A 17,033-nucleotide genomic window follows, 5' to 3' on the forward strand; every position below is an offset into this window, starting at 1 on the left:
GATAAACAATCGAATCGATGAATATTCGAGCAAGTATTCGCATCCACCGATATCCCGATCGAAGTCCAAGGATCCTCCGACTAATCCTTATTTTCCTTTGCTCCTTTTCTATCGAGAAGCTCATTGTTTCTTGTTGGTTGCTTCCAGATCGCTTATTTTTATCTTTTGCCTGTACCAACGCTGGCATCGATTGATTCCTCAACTCGAATCCCACGCGGTGCTAGACAAAGTGTTGCGACGCTATCGCGTGGAAAATGATAGCGTTTCCAATTATCGAAAATTCAAAAGTTAAATAACTTCGATCTATTTGACGCAATGCTCCCAAGGTTCTGCGACTAAGATCCAAATTCCCCTTTCGATAGGTTTCCGCGTGACAACCGCGAACAACTTCCGGCGTACGGGCCATTCCTCCCGTGGTTTTCGCTAATTTTGCAACTAATTAAGTCACTCTGGAACTCGATAGGATTAAGGGTGGCAGCGTGTGCGACAGATGGTAGAAGGGGTCAGAGTACCCTTTGAAAAGCAAATTTTAACCAACCAGACGGAGAAACCGCAACCACAGTGCCGTTTTGTCGGATAGCTTGACAAATTGAAAACGCATGCTGAAAACGCCGACTTTTTCCCGGCGTCGTCCGCGTGATCGCCGCGGCGTCCTTCCACGCCGGGAAAACTATCGTTCGTCTACCTCGAAAATGGTTGAAATCGAAGAATCGGTTCGATTCCGGGCCGTATTAATGCGTACGGGCACGTAAAAACGAAATTACACGGACGGTCCTCATGAATTTTAATGGCGGTCTGTGATCCTGAATCGCAATGCCCGACGGTGTACACACCGGCCATTTGAATAACGTTTATGTCGTCGATTATACGTGTGTCTACGAGCTTTAATAGGTTCGCGGCAGCGTTTCTCAAACTGGAGCACGTGATTCGCCTGTGTACACGAGAATTTTTTGGAGCGACTGTTGTACACGACGATGCTTTGCTTTTGCATTAAATGTATTCGCTTGTAGAATAATTCAGAGAGAAACGGACCACCCTTTTTAACGATCGAATTATCTGTCTATAAATTAAATTATCTATTTACAAATAATACGGTAAACTTTTATTCAGTCGTTGTATAGTCCGTTTATTTCCCATTTCAATGAAAATCGTACAACTTTTGCGAAAAATTGTAAAATGATTCAACCATTTTATGACTTCCTGTGGTATTTCTCAATTGATGTTTTTACGACGTAAAGCAAAGTATATAAATAAAATGTACAGCGATCGAATTGACATATTCGTCATTCGAAAGTTATCGACGATATTTGACAACTATTTTTCATACGTACTCGCTGACACACCGATCCCAGCGAGCAAACTCTATCGTTCGAGCCTGTCGTTCATTGTTGAAAGTTCTACCTTTCTCCAAGCGCCTAATGATTCTCTGAAATTTCTGTTCCTGGGCTCCTTACATCAAGATTTCGTTAATCCTCTTTGCGACTGGAAATCGTCGACGCCGCGAAGTTTGCCAGACCAAGGGATTGAATTACGAACGCTTGTAATCGAAAGTTCTTCGAGCTGAAAAATTATATTCCATTAAACAGCAGGCTGCCTCTTCCGGGAATGAGCTTTAACGATACCATTGGCAGAACAACGTGGTGTTTCGTTGTTCTCAAACTCGATCTCAATTAAAGCTCCGGTACTTGGAAATGAGGAAGTTGAATAGAACGATGACGTTAATCCTTCCACGTTCAACTTCCAACTAGGAGCATTCCAAGTTCAATCCTTCCGTCCCTACTTAACCATCGAAGGCTGCACTTCCGACACAGGATTTAAAGTTTGCTACACGCGACAGGATCAACGAAATATATCGTCTTAAAAATATCTGTTGATGGTCGTTAAAGTGGCGCGACTCGGGCCGATGATTGTCACGAAAGAGGTAAAGTCTCGAAACTTGATCTATCACCGTGACGTATCAGCAGACGTGCAAACAGCTTTCCACTCGCAGACAAACGACATTCTTCTACGCTTTATTTCCACTACGTTACGCGAAACATTTGTTCGGAATGACGTCTTGTATATTGGTCAACGAACGCTTTCTAACTTCGTGGACGTGAAAGTGCTTTAGCGATTTTTGAAAAATGCAGATCGTCTAGTAGAATCATCGTAGAATTATAGTTTAACGAAATATCTCGTATTACAAAAATTATTGTAACGGAAATATCAAGTTTTGAGAATTTGAAAGGAACGTTTAGCTTTCGGATTTAGAAATTTTATAAATTCTGTTCGTTCGGTCAGGAGTAATCCAAAAATCTCTATAAAAATTAAAAACCTTCAATATGAATTCCAAATCCCTAAAATAAATCAAAGAGTTTGTGCATTTTTGTTGCAAGTTATTCGCTAAAACATTTCGAATAGTGGCATTCTCATCTGTGAAAGATATTCAGATGCTCTGGAACACATTAAAGCCTTTCTGCGCAAAGAAGAAAAAAGAGACGAACGCTCTTCGAAATCATCGTCCGTATTCTAAGAATCCTACCGCTGCTACCTGTGTTGTCGAATTCTTGATAAAACGAGAACTTATAGTCGACGCCTCGGCTCAACCTGAGATGAGAAACGCCTTCCTGTTTTCGCGCACGAGTTCCGCAAAGAAGCTACGTGCCCGGCATGCCGAGCACGGCTTTTATATTTTATTATGCTTTACGATATGTTCTTATCTTATTTCGTCCACGTGTCGAGTACGAATTCACGCCGGGGAATTTTTATCGACGTCGATCAATGAGAAACTCGTGGCGGCATGGGATCCAGAAAATCTCGATTGCCCGATTCGCTTTTTGATTTTGCTATTTTTTCTTCTTCCGTGAAATAAAAATACCAACGTTTCGTGCGGCTTGTATATCGGCTTTGAAACTAGCAGCAGCGGAAATTTTGAATACGTCAGACCCAAACGCGAATCAGTAGCTTTGTCGACGGACGCGTTCATTGACCATAAATTCGCTGTCTCGTGTAAATTTCACCATTTCGTCGGAAGGGTTGCTGTTAACGATCCCTATAACCGTTTAGTCCGGTCCTCCACGTTCGCCACAGACTGACCGATGTGTTTCATAAAAAGAAAAAAGGAAAAACCGTCGATGTTCGCGTATCAAGGACGATGCGTTTAATTGCCGTACTCTGTCAATTAACTGTCCGTTATTTCCTTCGTTAATTAACTCCACGTTGATCAAAGAACCCAGTAACTTCACGGCAAAGCTGGAGCAAACACGCGATGGTCGGAATCCGATAATATCGTTAAATATATCTTTCCTGTTTTCTGTTACAGGTCGAACACACGACTCTACCTATACGCTGTACAGATTAGGAGAAAGGCTTTCTAGTGGAATAAGATTGTACGTGGAAACGGGAAGAACGGATGGAATGGACGCGGATGGAGACTCGCCAAACAGTCTTCACTCGTTCACGGGCCCTCCAGTGCCACAAGGAGAGGGAACAAGTATCGCGAGAGCATTTTTGGATGGAAATCACACTCTAATAAGCATCATGGCTCGTATAAACCCCAGCCCCGACTGGTTCGTTGGGGTCGATTCCTTCCAACTGTGCGTCGAGGGTAATTGGGTCGACACAGTAACCGTTGAGGTAATTATCGTCGACAGGGATCATTGATTTCGACATGTACAGTAGAAATATATCGGCTTGCTTTCTCCGCAACGACCAGCCAACAATTTCAATCGGACGCGCTTTAATAACGACGGCTCGAATTAGGCCGCGCGCAACATATGGAAAATTACATCGAAGCCTCGGCCGGATTTTGCATTCATCCTCGTCGAAGCACTGGTCTATCGAACAAAAGCTAGCCTTTTTAACTTTTTTACCATTCGGATACTGGATGCGCCGTATTAGCGATCTTTCGTTCGTTAAAGCGACTGGTAGTTTGGCTGCCAAAAGGTTTCGAGAGAGAAAAAAAATAAGATGATCGTGAGCACGATGAAGGCTGGACGATCGGAGAAAAAAAATATATAGGTCGCGTTCCATTTCAACAGCGAGGAATTCCGACCGATCCGAAGCATACGGCTCCTCTGTGCCATCTCATTAAAATCCAGCGGAGGCCCATTGAAAGGCCGACTCATCATCTATGTTCGTCTCTCTTTTTTCAGCTGGATCCGCTGGACGGTGGAACCGATAACGGGTTCACATTCACGGCTGCCAACTGGCCGACGCAACCCCAAGGAATCGCCTACAGGATCACGTCACGGTACCCGGCACATCCCGCGGGAAGCTTTTATTATCCGAATCTACCTCGTCTACCACCGATAGCCACCCTCACCTTCACCAAGGTAACTGGCCGCTTTCTTTCGTGAATGCGATCATTATCGTTCGATCGGTTACTTGGCAATGGGTTTTGGTCGATTGTTGTATTCAACTGGAGGGAATATGTGCCATTTAACTTTAGAATAACGTGTCGCTAACGCGTACTATATACAGGGTGGTTGGTAACTGGCGGTACAAGCGGAAAGGGGGTGATTCTACGCGAAAAAAGAAGTCGAAAATATAGAATAAAAATTTTTCACGTCTCGTTATAACGGATCTCACTGTAGATCGTTGTCTCGATGGAAAAATTAAAAAAAAAATGTTTGTTCTATATTTTCGACTTCTTTTTTCGCGTAGAATCACCCCCTTTCCGCTTGTACCACCAGTTACCAACCACCCTGTATATTACGATTTATTTTAATACGACGACTAGTCGAAATATTTCGACGATCTCTGCGAAGTGTTTGCTTGCGATAAATATGATATAACTTCTGTATACATTTTCAGATTCGCTTGAAATTTTTATCATATTGATCGAGTTTCGAGCCGTTCTCTATATAAAAAATGTCTACAAGGGTCAATTAGATATAAATCGGAACTTTTTACTTCGGTAGAATGCTTTAAAAAGAACAATCGAGTTACTTTTCTATATATGTTCTGTTTCTCTCTATATACTTTTGCCAGCGGATTGATCATTTTTTTATACTATTTTCGTAGAAAGTAGAGGGCTGAGTCAGAAGCTAATTGCGCACAAATTGCTCTACTTCTTCGTTGCTGTTGGAACATTGTGCTCCTAATGCCTCTTTAAGTGGCCGTGATTCTGCGGAATTTTAACTGCTTGCGAACGATGGAAACCACGCTTCTATAACTAATGTTAACTTTCGAGCAAATTTCGTCGTTTGTTATGCGTCGATCATGCTCGATCAGTTCCCGAACAGCTTCGACGTTCGCTCACGTTACACTTATCTTGGATGCCATGTGTTTTAAACGTCCATCGACGTCCACTAGAAAATGATTTATACCACGCAAACGCTTGGATTCCTGATAATTTTTCATCCCCAAACAGTCAGTCGCCACCTATGCAAAATTTCAATGGGTTTTGTGACCTGAACGGTTAAAAATTTAAATAATCGTGCGTTGTGCAAACGGAAGCCGGTACTGCTTTCTCGTTCATCGCGTTATCTATCGAAGAAACGATAAGTAGAGCACCGCGTCTTCAAGCCACGTCTATTTAAACTCCCACGCAATGTCCATCTGAATAAACGACACTATGAAGACGCTATGTACCACGCTTAGTCCGGTTAATATTTGACCGATCCTCGTGTAAGTGTTCAAATACTTTCACGAGCCACTGCATATCTCGTTAATATACTTGGAGAAAAATAAATACCTTTAAAAAGTTATCTCTTATACTTGAACCGGTAAATTTGATATATAAACGTGGTCTGCGTTATACGGGTCATATCTCCTGCATCATCTATCTTACTTAAACCGTTGTTGCGTGGTTTCCACTAATTCATCGTGCGGAACTTTTCTACCTATGCGTCCGTATGCTTCTCTGTCACGAAAATTCCTAACTCGCCAAAGCCTCGACATCGCCATTGTTAATCTAGCAAAAGAGGCTGGAACTGGAAACCTCGTCGATATTTATTTGCTACGGCCTCGTCGAGATTCTCGGCAACTTCTACTCACTGGCCAGCTGCTACTTCCGCGAATTTCAGCCATCCGGAAGAAACTTCTTTTTCCTCTTGGTGACTTCATCTCGAGGAGGACTCGATTCTCTTGCGCCACGATGTTCGAACGAAAAGCGACAGCGGCGGTAACGAGATTCGAGAGACAGCGACTCGTGTTAAACTTGCTAATTATGTCTTCCCGACTTCCTGTCCTCCTTTCTCTCCAACTTCCTTTTTGGTCGTGACTGCTACTCGCCCATTCGCATCCCTACCTCGTAGGATCTTCGTCTCAGCTAGTGACAAGTCGCTTTCACCATCGCGACAGTCGCTGTCCCCTGTCCTCCGTTCATGCGATTCCTCTTACCGAGGAGGAAAGCCTGACCCGCTTACCGTATAATTATCAAACTTTCCTCGCTAATCCCATAGACCCGTCGCTATTCCTCGCCATTTTTCCACTCCCTTCCATCCCATTCTCTACTTGCCACCTTCGCGTAATCCAGGCTAACTTGTTTCCTGGAAGATGCCTCGTCAGCTGTTTCAGCGAGCATCTGGTCCAACAATTTGTCCGGTTTCTCGAAATGTGCGCAGAAAATACATATTCGTGGGCGAGATCTTTCTTCCGCCCTCTATCTTCTTGGCACGATCTTCTTTTGGACGAATCGGGCAATTTTTAAAAATTTTCCTGGGCATGTAGAACTCCGTTACTTTGTAATTAATCGTATCGGAATTTACCCGTTTCGAGTTACCAATGTTCGCGATGGTTTTGATTTTCAACTTTTGAAATTTGATCGGTAACTTGTGACTCGTATTTCGTTACGTTACATTGCCATACACTTTTCTATTTAATTATAATTTTATTCCAATGTCGAAACCAACCTAGTTTAATTACCTTGTCTCCTTTTTTCTTCTAAAGGTAACACAATTAAAATATTCATACGTAACTAGACGCTACTTTATGTAGAATACTTTCTACAATCTTGCGTACTATGCGTGTTCTGTGTGATTTCGCACGTTTAAATGCCCCATAAAAATATAAACATCCGCAGCCTCTAGATAACTCGACTACCACGAATCTGCCTGTATCGAGGGTAGCTTACCTGGGTTATACGATACACCTATGCTCATTAGCAAAGATACTGTGTTCCATTGCCTATAAAATTCTCCGTTAACGCGTAACTCACCCTGCCAGCTAATGCGATCTACCTCGACCTGTTTTTCGTTTGTACATGTGTTTTAACCAACCGTGGTAAATTCAACGAACGTCGATGCTGGTCGTATCATTTTTCAAAAAACCGGTTCGACGTCCGATCGGGCACTTTTTCACAGCGAACCGCGGTTTGTCGGCCAACGATGTCACCAGTCGCCGGCGCCACGACGTAATTTACAGCTGATTAAGCTTGGCCGCGCTCTTTCCGCCACTCTACCAGACAGACAATCATTTCGCGCGTTTATCGAGCCTGTACGCAATCACCGAACCGTACAACGTTAATTCACCGCTCTTTTGCCTGTAATTCGCGGCCACCATTACGGTTAATGGGCAACGACGACGCGTACTCCGTGTTACGACGATAGAAAAAAAGAGGAAGAGAGAAAAAAGAAATAGAACGACCGGAGAAACGGTTCCATTACGACCGAGCATCTTAGGTACTCCATTAAGCTGGAAATTGGAACGCGCAGCGTAATGTTCGCCCCGTATCGCGACGACCTCCATTGCCGTGTACCGATTCCTAGGATCGATAATGTTTATGTCCTCGGACAGGATGGAAAACGCGCCACTCTGTGCCGGTTCGATTGGTCGGCGAATACTCTGCAACGATTACGAATCGTTGTATAAATCCGCGTCGACTGTGCTGATTGAAACGTGGAAGAAGATGAGTGGAACAGCTGGCAGTTGCTAAATTATTTCCGAACGAAATTGAAAGAACGTACGGGATTAACGAAACCTTCCGCGTTATTTGATATTTTCATGCATCTCAGTAGAGACGTATACATACGACGTACTATAAATCGTTGGAATCGTACTTTGCAAGCTCGCAGTGTAGTCGTTAAACTCTTTCGCTGAAATAACCGAATATTGTCGGGAAAGATATTCAACGAGTAAAATACACGTGTTTCGTGCATATTTTAATTTCTTTTATCGAATCTACTCGTCTAAACGCGGACACCGAAAACGAAGGAGAAAGATCACGAGTGGCGAAAACAATCGGTGAATTCGTATCACGCGTACTTTCCTCGCAAAGTTCGTATAAATAATCTTATTAAAGTTGTTCTACTCGTTTCGAAAAATATCACGTGCCTGCGAAGTTTGAATTCAGCTGTTTAAAATACCTCGTAGAAAGGATAATTGGAGATTTTGCCTAATGTTCGCGCGGATTCATTCTCCATGACCCAGTTGCTGGGACGCGTGTGTACAACGTTCTGAATATTAATATCGTAAGAGCTGGCGGCATAAATAGCGAGCATCGTGGTTGAGAATCAGCCGCGATACGCTCAGGGACCGTGGATTCGGCCGAGAAAACCTGCGTTATCATTTATGCCAATTAAGTTGGCTCGGTGTAATGCGACGATATTAGCCTAACAAAGTGGCCATAGTCGCTCGCGCGTTTGTTTTCTCTCGTGCCGTTTAATGCCTCGGACGGAATATTAAAGTGGCGTTCGCGGGAACTGGAGAACATCGGAAACACAGTTACGGCACATTAGTATTAGAGGATTGCCAGCTCTCCGCGCTGTTTTCTCCTCCGTTCTCTATTTATTATTCGTACAGTCTCGTTTGTTACACAGCCTGCACTCTGCGACCATTTAATTCGGCGCTGCGTAGAATCGTCAAAAGTAAATAATAATTTGCCAACGTGTTTGAACAGAACTTGGTGTTTGTTCGTCGAGTAAAGGGCGGTCTAACGAAATTAATCCCCTGGCTTGTAATTTTTTTCCGTATATACAACAGCGAGCGCATAAATAGCACGAGTTCTTATACCAAGTTTAATTTAGTTTAAAATTCCTATAGTCTTGTTTCTTATCCGTTTCCTTTCGTTCCTACGTTTCTAGCGTTATTTTATTTATGCTTAGGATACGGGGAAATAGAAGAACTTTACGAATAGAATAGAAGCTTTACGTTGTTTTTCAAAATCTTAAATAAATTCGTTGTAAGATGTTCGAGTATGTAACTCGAATCACAACGAGTCGGGTTACAAGCTCGATATAAGTACAGATCATCCTGATAACCTTTGATTCGTAATCCACGTGACGAGTTTATCTCGGTGTTCTAACGCGAGGGATGAAAAATCGAAGAGTTTAAATTAAGCAAGCACTCGATAACGCATCGAACATGTCGATCGTTGCCGATTATAATTGTTCCCCGGAGTACTGGCTGGTACCTCGCGAGGCTCGTTATCGTTCGTAACCAGTGAGTTAGTATCACCGGTGGAAGATAAAGGGAGAGAGTTAGTTGGCAAAGCGGCGCCGACCGGATTATCCCAAGTTGGCTGAAAGCAATAGGGCTTGGTTAACCGTGACACGAACGCATACAGCCGCATATTTCGATGTTCGCGCGTACTTTACGTAATTACCAACTATTCATAGCCGGTCGATTATCTCGGCTGTTCTCGATTACTCCCTTCTGCTACGGAGTAATTTGTCTCCTCAGCACGGGGGATTCGAGGGACGAGATCAGGCTGCGAATTAATTCGAATCGACTCTCTCCACTAACCTCTCTTGCCCCGTGAATACCTGTTAATTATGAATGCCTGAGAGAAACTTTCGTCTACCTGTGCTTTCGCAACGAAAGAACACGTCGTAGGTGCTCGAGAATTTTCTCGTTGCGTCGAACCACGTTCCTGTAGAACGTTCGTAACTTCGACGCTCGTGTTAACAAACCAACCAGGAACAGTCTTCGTCGACTAATTTGAATTAAAGAAGAGTTATGGACAAAGGCGGGGCGAATATATACGAGGGTGGATTATTCGGATTAAGGCCGAGGCAATTGGGATAATCGTTAGCGACCCCCGTGACCAATTCGACTCTGGTATCCCAGTGTCAACGCGATGCTGTCGAGATAAGCAACGTTGTTTCGAAGATGAACGCGAGAGAGGACAGCGACTCGGCTCGCCCCTAGAATCTCGATGCGGCTGTTTATCGACGAGACTGTTTGTTCGACGCGTATCGCAATCGTGAAGTCTGTTCCACAAAGATAAGCGTATCGATGCTTCTCGTCTTCCGACTATCAATCCATATCCGTCCGCGAAGATCCTTCGACGTCCTCGATCCCGATTCACCTTTCCATTTTGGCATCTTGCCAACTTTTCGCTCACAATTTTCCTCGCACGATCTGCCCCGAACGATCGTATCCAGCTAAGAAGAAATGCTCGGACCATCGTGTCCGCTTTCGATCGACCAGCTTCCGATCGATTCGACTAAAAGGATGCGCGCAACCAGAAAATAAAAAAGGGTTCAAACAATATTTTTCCCTCGGCCGCGTAATACCGGACGAGATGTTTTGTTCCGGTCAAAGTGTTCCTCGCTCGAAACCCCACGGGGATTCGATTGCAGCGAGGAGAAAGCGCGTGCACAAGAGTAGATAGAACTAGGAGACGAGCCAGAAGATAGAGCAACATTTCATTCGGCAAAATTAAATGGTTTTTGATGTAATGTACAGCGCTGCGAATGATCGCACAGTGCTTGTAGAAAGAAAAGACTGTAAGTGGCAAGAAACAAGTTTTCCAGAAGGAAGAGCAAACTTACGCGTCGATGTAATCGAAATTGATGAAAAAGAAAAATTTATGTGCAGAAAATTTGCCATCTCTCGGTTGCAAAGGAAACACAATGTTCAGCTCGTTTGGATGGATGACGTAGCTGCGATCGGGAGAGACAACTTATACAAAATATTATTGAACTTAAAAAAGGAATACGATCGCCGTAGGCGGAGGTTATCCAAAGGAAACTTTGAATAACATACAATACGCAGATTTTTATATTTGAAAAGGAAGGTTACACCATTTCATAACAAAAAATGCAGCGTTACCTCTTGGTCTTAGCCGATAGTGTAGCCTGATTTGGTCACGTGCAACAATCTGTATACACGTGTGCGTGCATGTGAAAGAGCAGAGGATATGAAGCATAGTAGGTATTCCGAGCACGCAATTTTGAAGTAAACAGCGACGTTCTCGCGTCGAAAGAGTCTCGACTTGGGTGCTTTTCGAGGGCCGTGAAAGGGCTCGTTATTATTTCGCCTTCTCGCATAGGTACGTAAATAAGCAGGTATATTAGATTTGGCCGGGTGAATGGCAGGAAAAGTGTGTGCCTCGCGTGAAAATATCGGAGCACCGCCCATCCTCAGCGAGAATCTTATTTTCCAGGCCAATTTCCGAAGAATTCCATCGATGGTGAATATAATAAAAGGCGGCCAAGAACGCGTACGCTATATTCTCGAGGAGCTTCTGCGACGTATCCGTGAATAATGAGTCGTCGCGTCGTTGAAATCTTACATCGAACAGACTCAAGTAGATATCTCGTCGAAATACGAATTTCCTTCGCAGAGAGAATCGAACGCATCCAGAAAGTCGTGTTCCATCTCGTAATCGAACACGTTCTATCTAGGTGAAAAAAACATTCGGACAAAAAGCGAAGAAACTTGGGTGTTCCTCGGCAAGCTCGTTCAAACGGGATCTAAGCGCGATCAAAAGATCGCTCGTCATTTCGAGAACTAACTGGAAAGTTGCACGAGATGCCGGATCTATCCGAGAAGAATTAAGATTTCTCATAGCTGTAGAGCGATTTTTCAAAGAAGACGGATGAAACTGCGGATCGTGATAGAAATATCCTGCACGAAGGAAATAAAATGCATCTTCGTAATAACACCGAAAATCGATGAACTGCGGATTTTTATGCACGTTAAAAATCTAAGACCTGAATGTCGATTTGTTTTACCTGCCAAATATTACAGCGACTACTGCTTTATTTTGGTTTTGTTTCGTATAGTCTCGCGTATTATGTGCTTTCTGTACATTTTTTCATATTTCACGATAACCGTTTAATATCGAATATGTATTACAAATTGTAAACTCGTGTCAATGAAAATCGTGTCTGTTCCAAGAAACGATGATAATTCCGACGATGCTAATTACTTGACGATAGTTGATAATAATCGATCAACTAACAGAAACAAAGATAATTCATCTTTCTAACGAAAGGAAGGTTAACCTTTGGAGCGATCGATCGACGGGAAGATGGAGATGTGAAAAAAATTCGCGGGAAGAAAAGTTGTACAAATTGTAGACTCGCCCCAATGAAAATCGTGTCTGTTCCAAGAAACGATGATAATTCCGACGATGCTAATTACTTGACGATAGTTGATAATAATCGATCAACTAACAGAAACAAAGATAATTCATCTTTCTAACGAAAGGAAGGTTAACCTTTGGAGCGATCGATCGACGGGAAGATGGAGATGTGAAAAAAATTCGCGGGAAGAAAAGTTGTACAAATTGTAGACTCGCCCCAATGAAAATCGTGTCTGTTCCAAGAAACGATGATAATTCCGACGATGCTAATTACTTGACGATAGTTGATAATAATCGATCAACTAACAGAAACAAAGATAATTCATCTTTCTAACGAAAGGAAGGTTAACCTTTGGAACGATCGATCGGTGGGAAGATGGAGATGTGGAAAAAATTCGCGGGAAGAAAGTTGGTTCGGCTGAGGTATAAAGAAGGATGAAATCTCAATTCCCATGGAGGCGGTGCTCGAAGGTGGAAAACGGGTACGCAAGAAGCCGAAAGAGGGTGCAGTGACAGAGGACCGCGAACTCCCTTCCGTTCACCACCACTATTTCAAACTGCGGCGGAAACGTAAGAATTTATAACTGGTGACACGTTATGGGCTTCTCCCCCGCGAAACCCGGTCAAAGATTTATTTCCCGCGGCCGCTTTTTCATCCACTGCCGACGCTTTCCAACCGGTCGGAAAGTCAGTGCGCCGCGACTTTCTTTCGTCGCCAGGTGGAGAGGCGGGCGTAGAAAATGCATTTCACCGCTCCTTTCTACCACCGTAGACAAACGCGAAATATCCTCGTGAAAGTATTTCTTCTGCCTTTTTAGAAGGTTGCTTGAAAAGAGTTCTGAGACGACCAATGCAATCTCTCGATACGAATATTCACTGCCACGACGAAAGTATTGCAACTTACTTGTAGAAATCTTTTACGAATACGTCGCGTGTTTTATACGAAACATTTTGACATTTTATTACGTTGGTGAAGTTTCAAACAAATGTGAAAGTGTACGTGGAGGGTACAGGTTAGTTAGCGTAAGCGTATGTACTCGAACGATGGAATAATCCGTGGTGTGTCTCGATCTTCGATGTCTTGTAACGTTTGTAATATATCGATGAAAAATTTCTGCCACAACGGGATTCTTTCGCGAGCCTATGCATAAAGTGAAAGAATCGACAAAGAACGAAAATGAGACGAAGAATCTTACGAAAGAAAGGTATCGAACACAAAGGGATACTTGTGATTAATAAACAACGATAAATATTTCATAAGCACGCGGTCGTTTTCGAGGGGATCAAAGGGCTCCTCCCTTGAAAATTCGAGATTCGTCGCAATATTCGCAAAGACACGCTTTCACGACACGTCCTCCTTCTCTCGTTAGAGTTTAAGGACGAAAGAGTTCGTGGTTTTATTACCAAGGGCCAGAAGTAATCTCGTCGTGTCTCAGAGTGTCGTAATTTGACTTATTATATCTGTCGTTTCCCGACATTTTAACCTAACGTCTTGTCGCTGAAGAGCTTTCGTTTACCTGAACACCGTCGTGTTATACAACTTCGACTACAAAATTTACGAACACTCGGTATACTCCGTCGACATTAAAAAAATGGAAGTTCCAAGTTGCATCGTTAACGATATTAAAAATTTCCAAAAGTAGAACGCTAGTTCTAGGAGTCTACTGCTGTGTCTGACCATGTGCGCTCCTCTACTACTTAACCGTACCGCAGCGACTAAATTCCTTTCGCTTTAAAATTACAGTGGATTCGGAACGTTTGAAGTCAGACCTCGACCACGTTTCTTTCGTTTCTGCGTTTCGTAAATTTTGATTTTCTAAAAACCAGCGTACGATCATCGCGGCATAGCCGCGCGTGATATCCAGTTTATTATATTTAGAAACCACGGAAACGTATTGATGCGTTTCGCCCCTTGTGGAATTTCACATTCACACGAGCTTGTGAAATACGAGCGGGACAACTCGCGTAACTCTAACGGAGAAAAAATTTGTGGAATCAGCAGAATGTTGTTCTATTTCGTTGGATACTACGGTTCGTAAAGAGCGAAACGTATGTATTCCACGGAGTTGAGGCTTCGAAACCCCGGAAATCGGAATAGCGAGCCGACGTGTATCCACAGGAGCTTTTTATCGTTCAGCTGCAGCTGTACCGCTCGCAACGCCGGAACAAACTGTTAAAAGTTTGCTTCGTTTTGCAACGAACTGCAGTCCGGCCGACAAACACTGTTCTATTCTTTCGCGAGTCGTTGTTTTGCTTTTCCACGGTATCGATTAATCCGATCAGTCGCCCTTTATTCGAAAAACGGAAATGGAATACCATTTCGCTCGCGTCTTTTAACGATAAGCAGCGTTAATTATATTTAGTCTCGCTGATAGCTTCTACAATGACAAAATTTGTTCCATCGTAACGAATCGGTGAGCAAAGAAATTATTGTAAAATTCACGTTTAATCAGCGAGCAGACCGACGAGTTCATCAAACCGTAAATGTAGAACTTCGAAAGCCAATCCTCCTAATATCGATGAACGCCTGAAATCGCGTTTTAAATCCGACTGGATCCGGGATAATCTCCTGACGAACGCGATTCGCGGAAAATTTCTTCAATGGCAAAAATTTCGTACCATCTAATATTTTCAGATTAATAAACCATCGCACAAAGTAACTTGGCTCGTCAATTACTCGTGATTAAACGCGTCAGACTTCCGATTCCTCGTCGATCGCGCGTTGTCGTCGATGTCTTTGATTCTCGGTGGATCGATACCAAACCCTACAAATTAACAAGGTCTTGTCGAATTAGTCGTATAACATAATTATAACGAGCTCCAAGTGCCCTCGATCGAACCACTTACGAGAACACCTGAGACTACTTCAAATAATAACGTTCTCGTTAAAAGTCAAAGTAACCGATCCATTCGTCCCACTAGACGAGACTAGTTCATTCTAAATATCAAAGTCTAGCAATTTCTTGTACAAAGATCGACAGACTTTTTCATCCCTAATCTCGTCTTTCTTTCGATTCTATCGATTTAACCAAAAGAAGATTCACATAAATTTCTCTTCCCACTCTCATCGAATTTTATTTACAAATATCAAAACCAAATTCTTTTTGGCATTTAATATCGACATTCACAGCCTGTCCACTCTATCGCTAGCTACAGCATTTTCAAAACGAAATATGAAAAGCCAACTTTTTTAGCTATTTAATTAGCAGCAATCTCTCGATCGACTTCTATCGCTAATTTCACCTTCTTTCCAATTCCATCGGCCTGACTCGGCACAAAATTTGGTCATTTTTCCTGGCACTCGTGTTGCGGCTTCTTCATTGACCATATCGCTGTCCCCGTCTCTATCGCATGGACAGGCCGAGTCTGCCCCGGCATTGGTTTGTCACGCTTGTCCGATTATCGACGGATTAACCAGCGGCTCGCGGTGGTCGGTGGTGATGCAAGCGATGCGGTCGGCCACCTATACATGCCTCTTGCCAACGTAAAACGACCGGCCCGTGGCTCAACGGTAATTATAAAATCGCGATAATCAAGCGAACGATCGGTACTTTAATTACTCGTGGCCGCATAGCCGTGCACGTTTTCATACCCTTCTTCCGGTTTATCAGAGAATTCAAAGTCAAGTGGAATCGGTTGGGACTGGAAAACGTTCCGGAGAGACGGCCAGACGAGGAGAGAAAGGATCGCTGAAAATTTCATTCGGCAATCGGAACGTTGATTAAATCACACGATCGACTTTCCATCGGATCTCGGAGCTATTTTCCGCCGTATTTTCTACCGATCGAGTCTCGCACAGGAGAAAAAGTCTCAAGACCGCGTTACACGATGGGGCGTTTTTCTGCTAGTCGAGCAGAAATCGAGTTACGCCGCGCAGTCTGCCTTATGAAGGTATCGATATCAATAACAGGATAATCGAATTCCTTCGCTCTGTCGAGCTCGTCCTGAAACGAAATCCTGCTCGTCGTCGGTTTAAACGTTGCCGGGAGATCCTGCTGGAATTGATTAGCCGCTATAGCGAAATTGATCAACGATGCACGGCCTCGAAGGAAGGTAATCCGCAGTTTGTTCACCGTGGAATGCGAACGCTAACGCGATAATCCGAAGAAATATCGATCGCTCGCCGGCGGGGCATAGCCGGTAAAATATCATCGAGCCAATAGCGGCGTGCACACGGGCTGAGGATAAAACGAAGCGGGCACGTTTAACGCCCGGGCCACCGGGCTTCTAATTACAGGCTGAGCGGAAAAGTTTCGGTGTAAAATTAAGTTGGCGGTTTACGAGGTGCTCGTGGAAACTATTCGACGTGTAACGGGCTAATAAAGATGAGCATTCGAGAGAAAAGAAGTCTCGCGGAGGAGAAGTTCCAGCGTTCGCGCTGGACCCAGTATCGATTTGTCGCGGTACTAAAACACGTGGCTGAACCTGGCCGTGTTGCTGCGGCACAGCGAGCTAGTTTAAACGAGAGTAACAACGAAACGCAATTCCGCGGATGCACCTTCGCGCAAATGTTTGCCCTTCGCGCTTATGCATTCGTAATCGAGTATTACGAACTCCCACCTTTCGCACGCTAACGAAGGCAACGCGAGAAACGATCTTGTAAAATTGATCTGGCGAGCAAACTGCTTTCAAAAGGCTGGCTAATTATGCAGCAAGGTTGTAGCTTGATAACAAAACGTGACACGGGTTTCTTTGTGTTTTTGAATAATTGTGCACACTTGGATTTGGTGCGAAATTGCATAAAGTATGATATTCTTTTAAAAGAATGTGATTAGACGGACGTGAGCTTCCCCGTTCT

General features: G+C 43.6%; 1 protein-coding gene across 1 annotated transcript in view; it reads left to right on the forward strand.

Moving 5' to 3' along the window:
- The window catches only part of LOC117164422 (spondin-1), a 193,249-nt gene that overhangs the window by 143,282 nt on the left and 32,934 nt on the right, over positions 1-17,033 (forward strand). The window contains exons 3-4 of the mRNA XM_033347450.2: positions 3,302-3,615; positions 4,134-4,313. Coding sequence (XP_033203341.1) covers positions 3,302-3,615; positions 4,134-4,313 — 494 coding nt within the window. The remainder of the gene's footprint in view (positions 1-3,301; positions 3,616-4,133; positions 4,314-17,033) is intronic.

This window comes from Bombus vancouverensis, chromosome 15 (genome assembly GCF_051014615.1).
Source record: "Bombus vancouverensis nearcticus chromosome 15, iyBomVanc1_principal, whole genome shotgun sequence".
Taxonomy (NCBI): domain Eukaryota; kingdom Metazoa; phylum Arthropoda; class Insecta; order Hymenoptera; family Apidae; genus Bombus; species Bombus vancouverensis.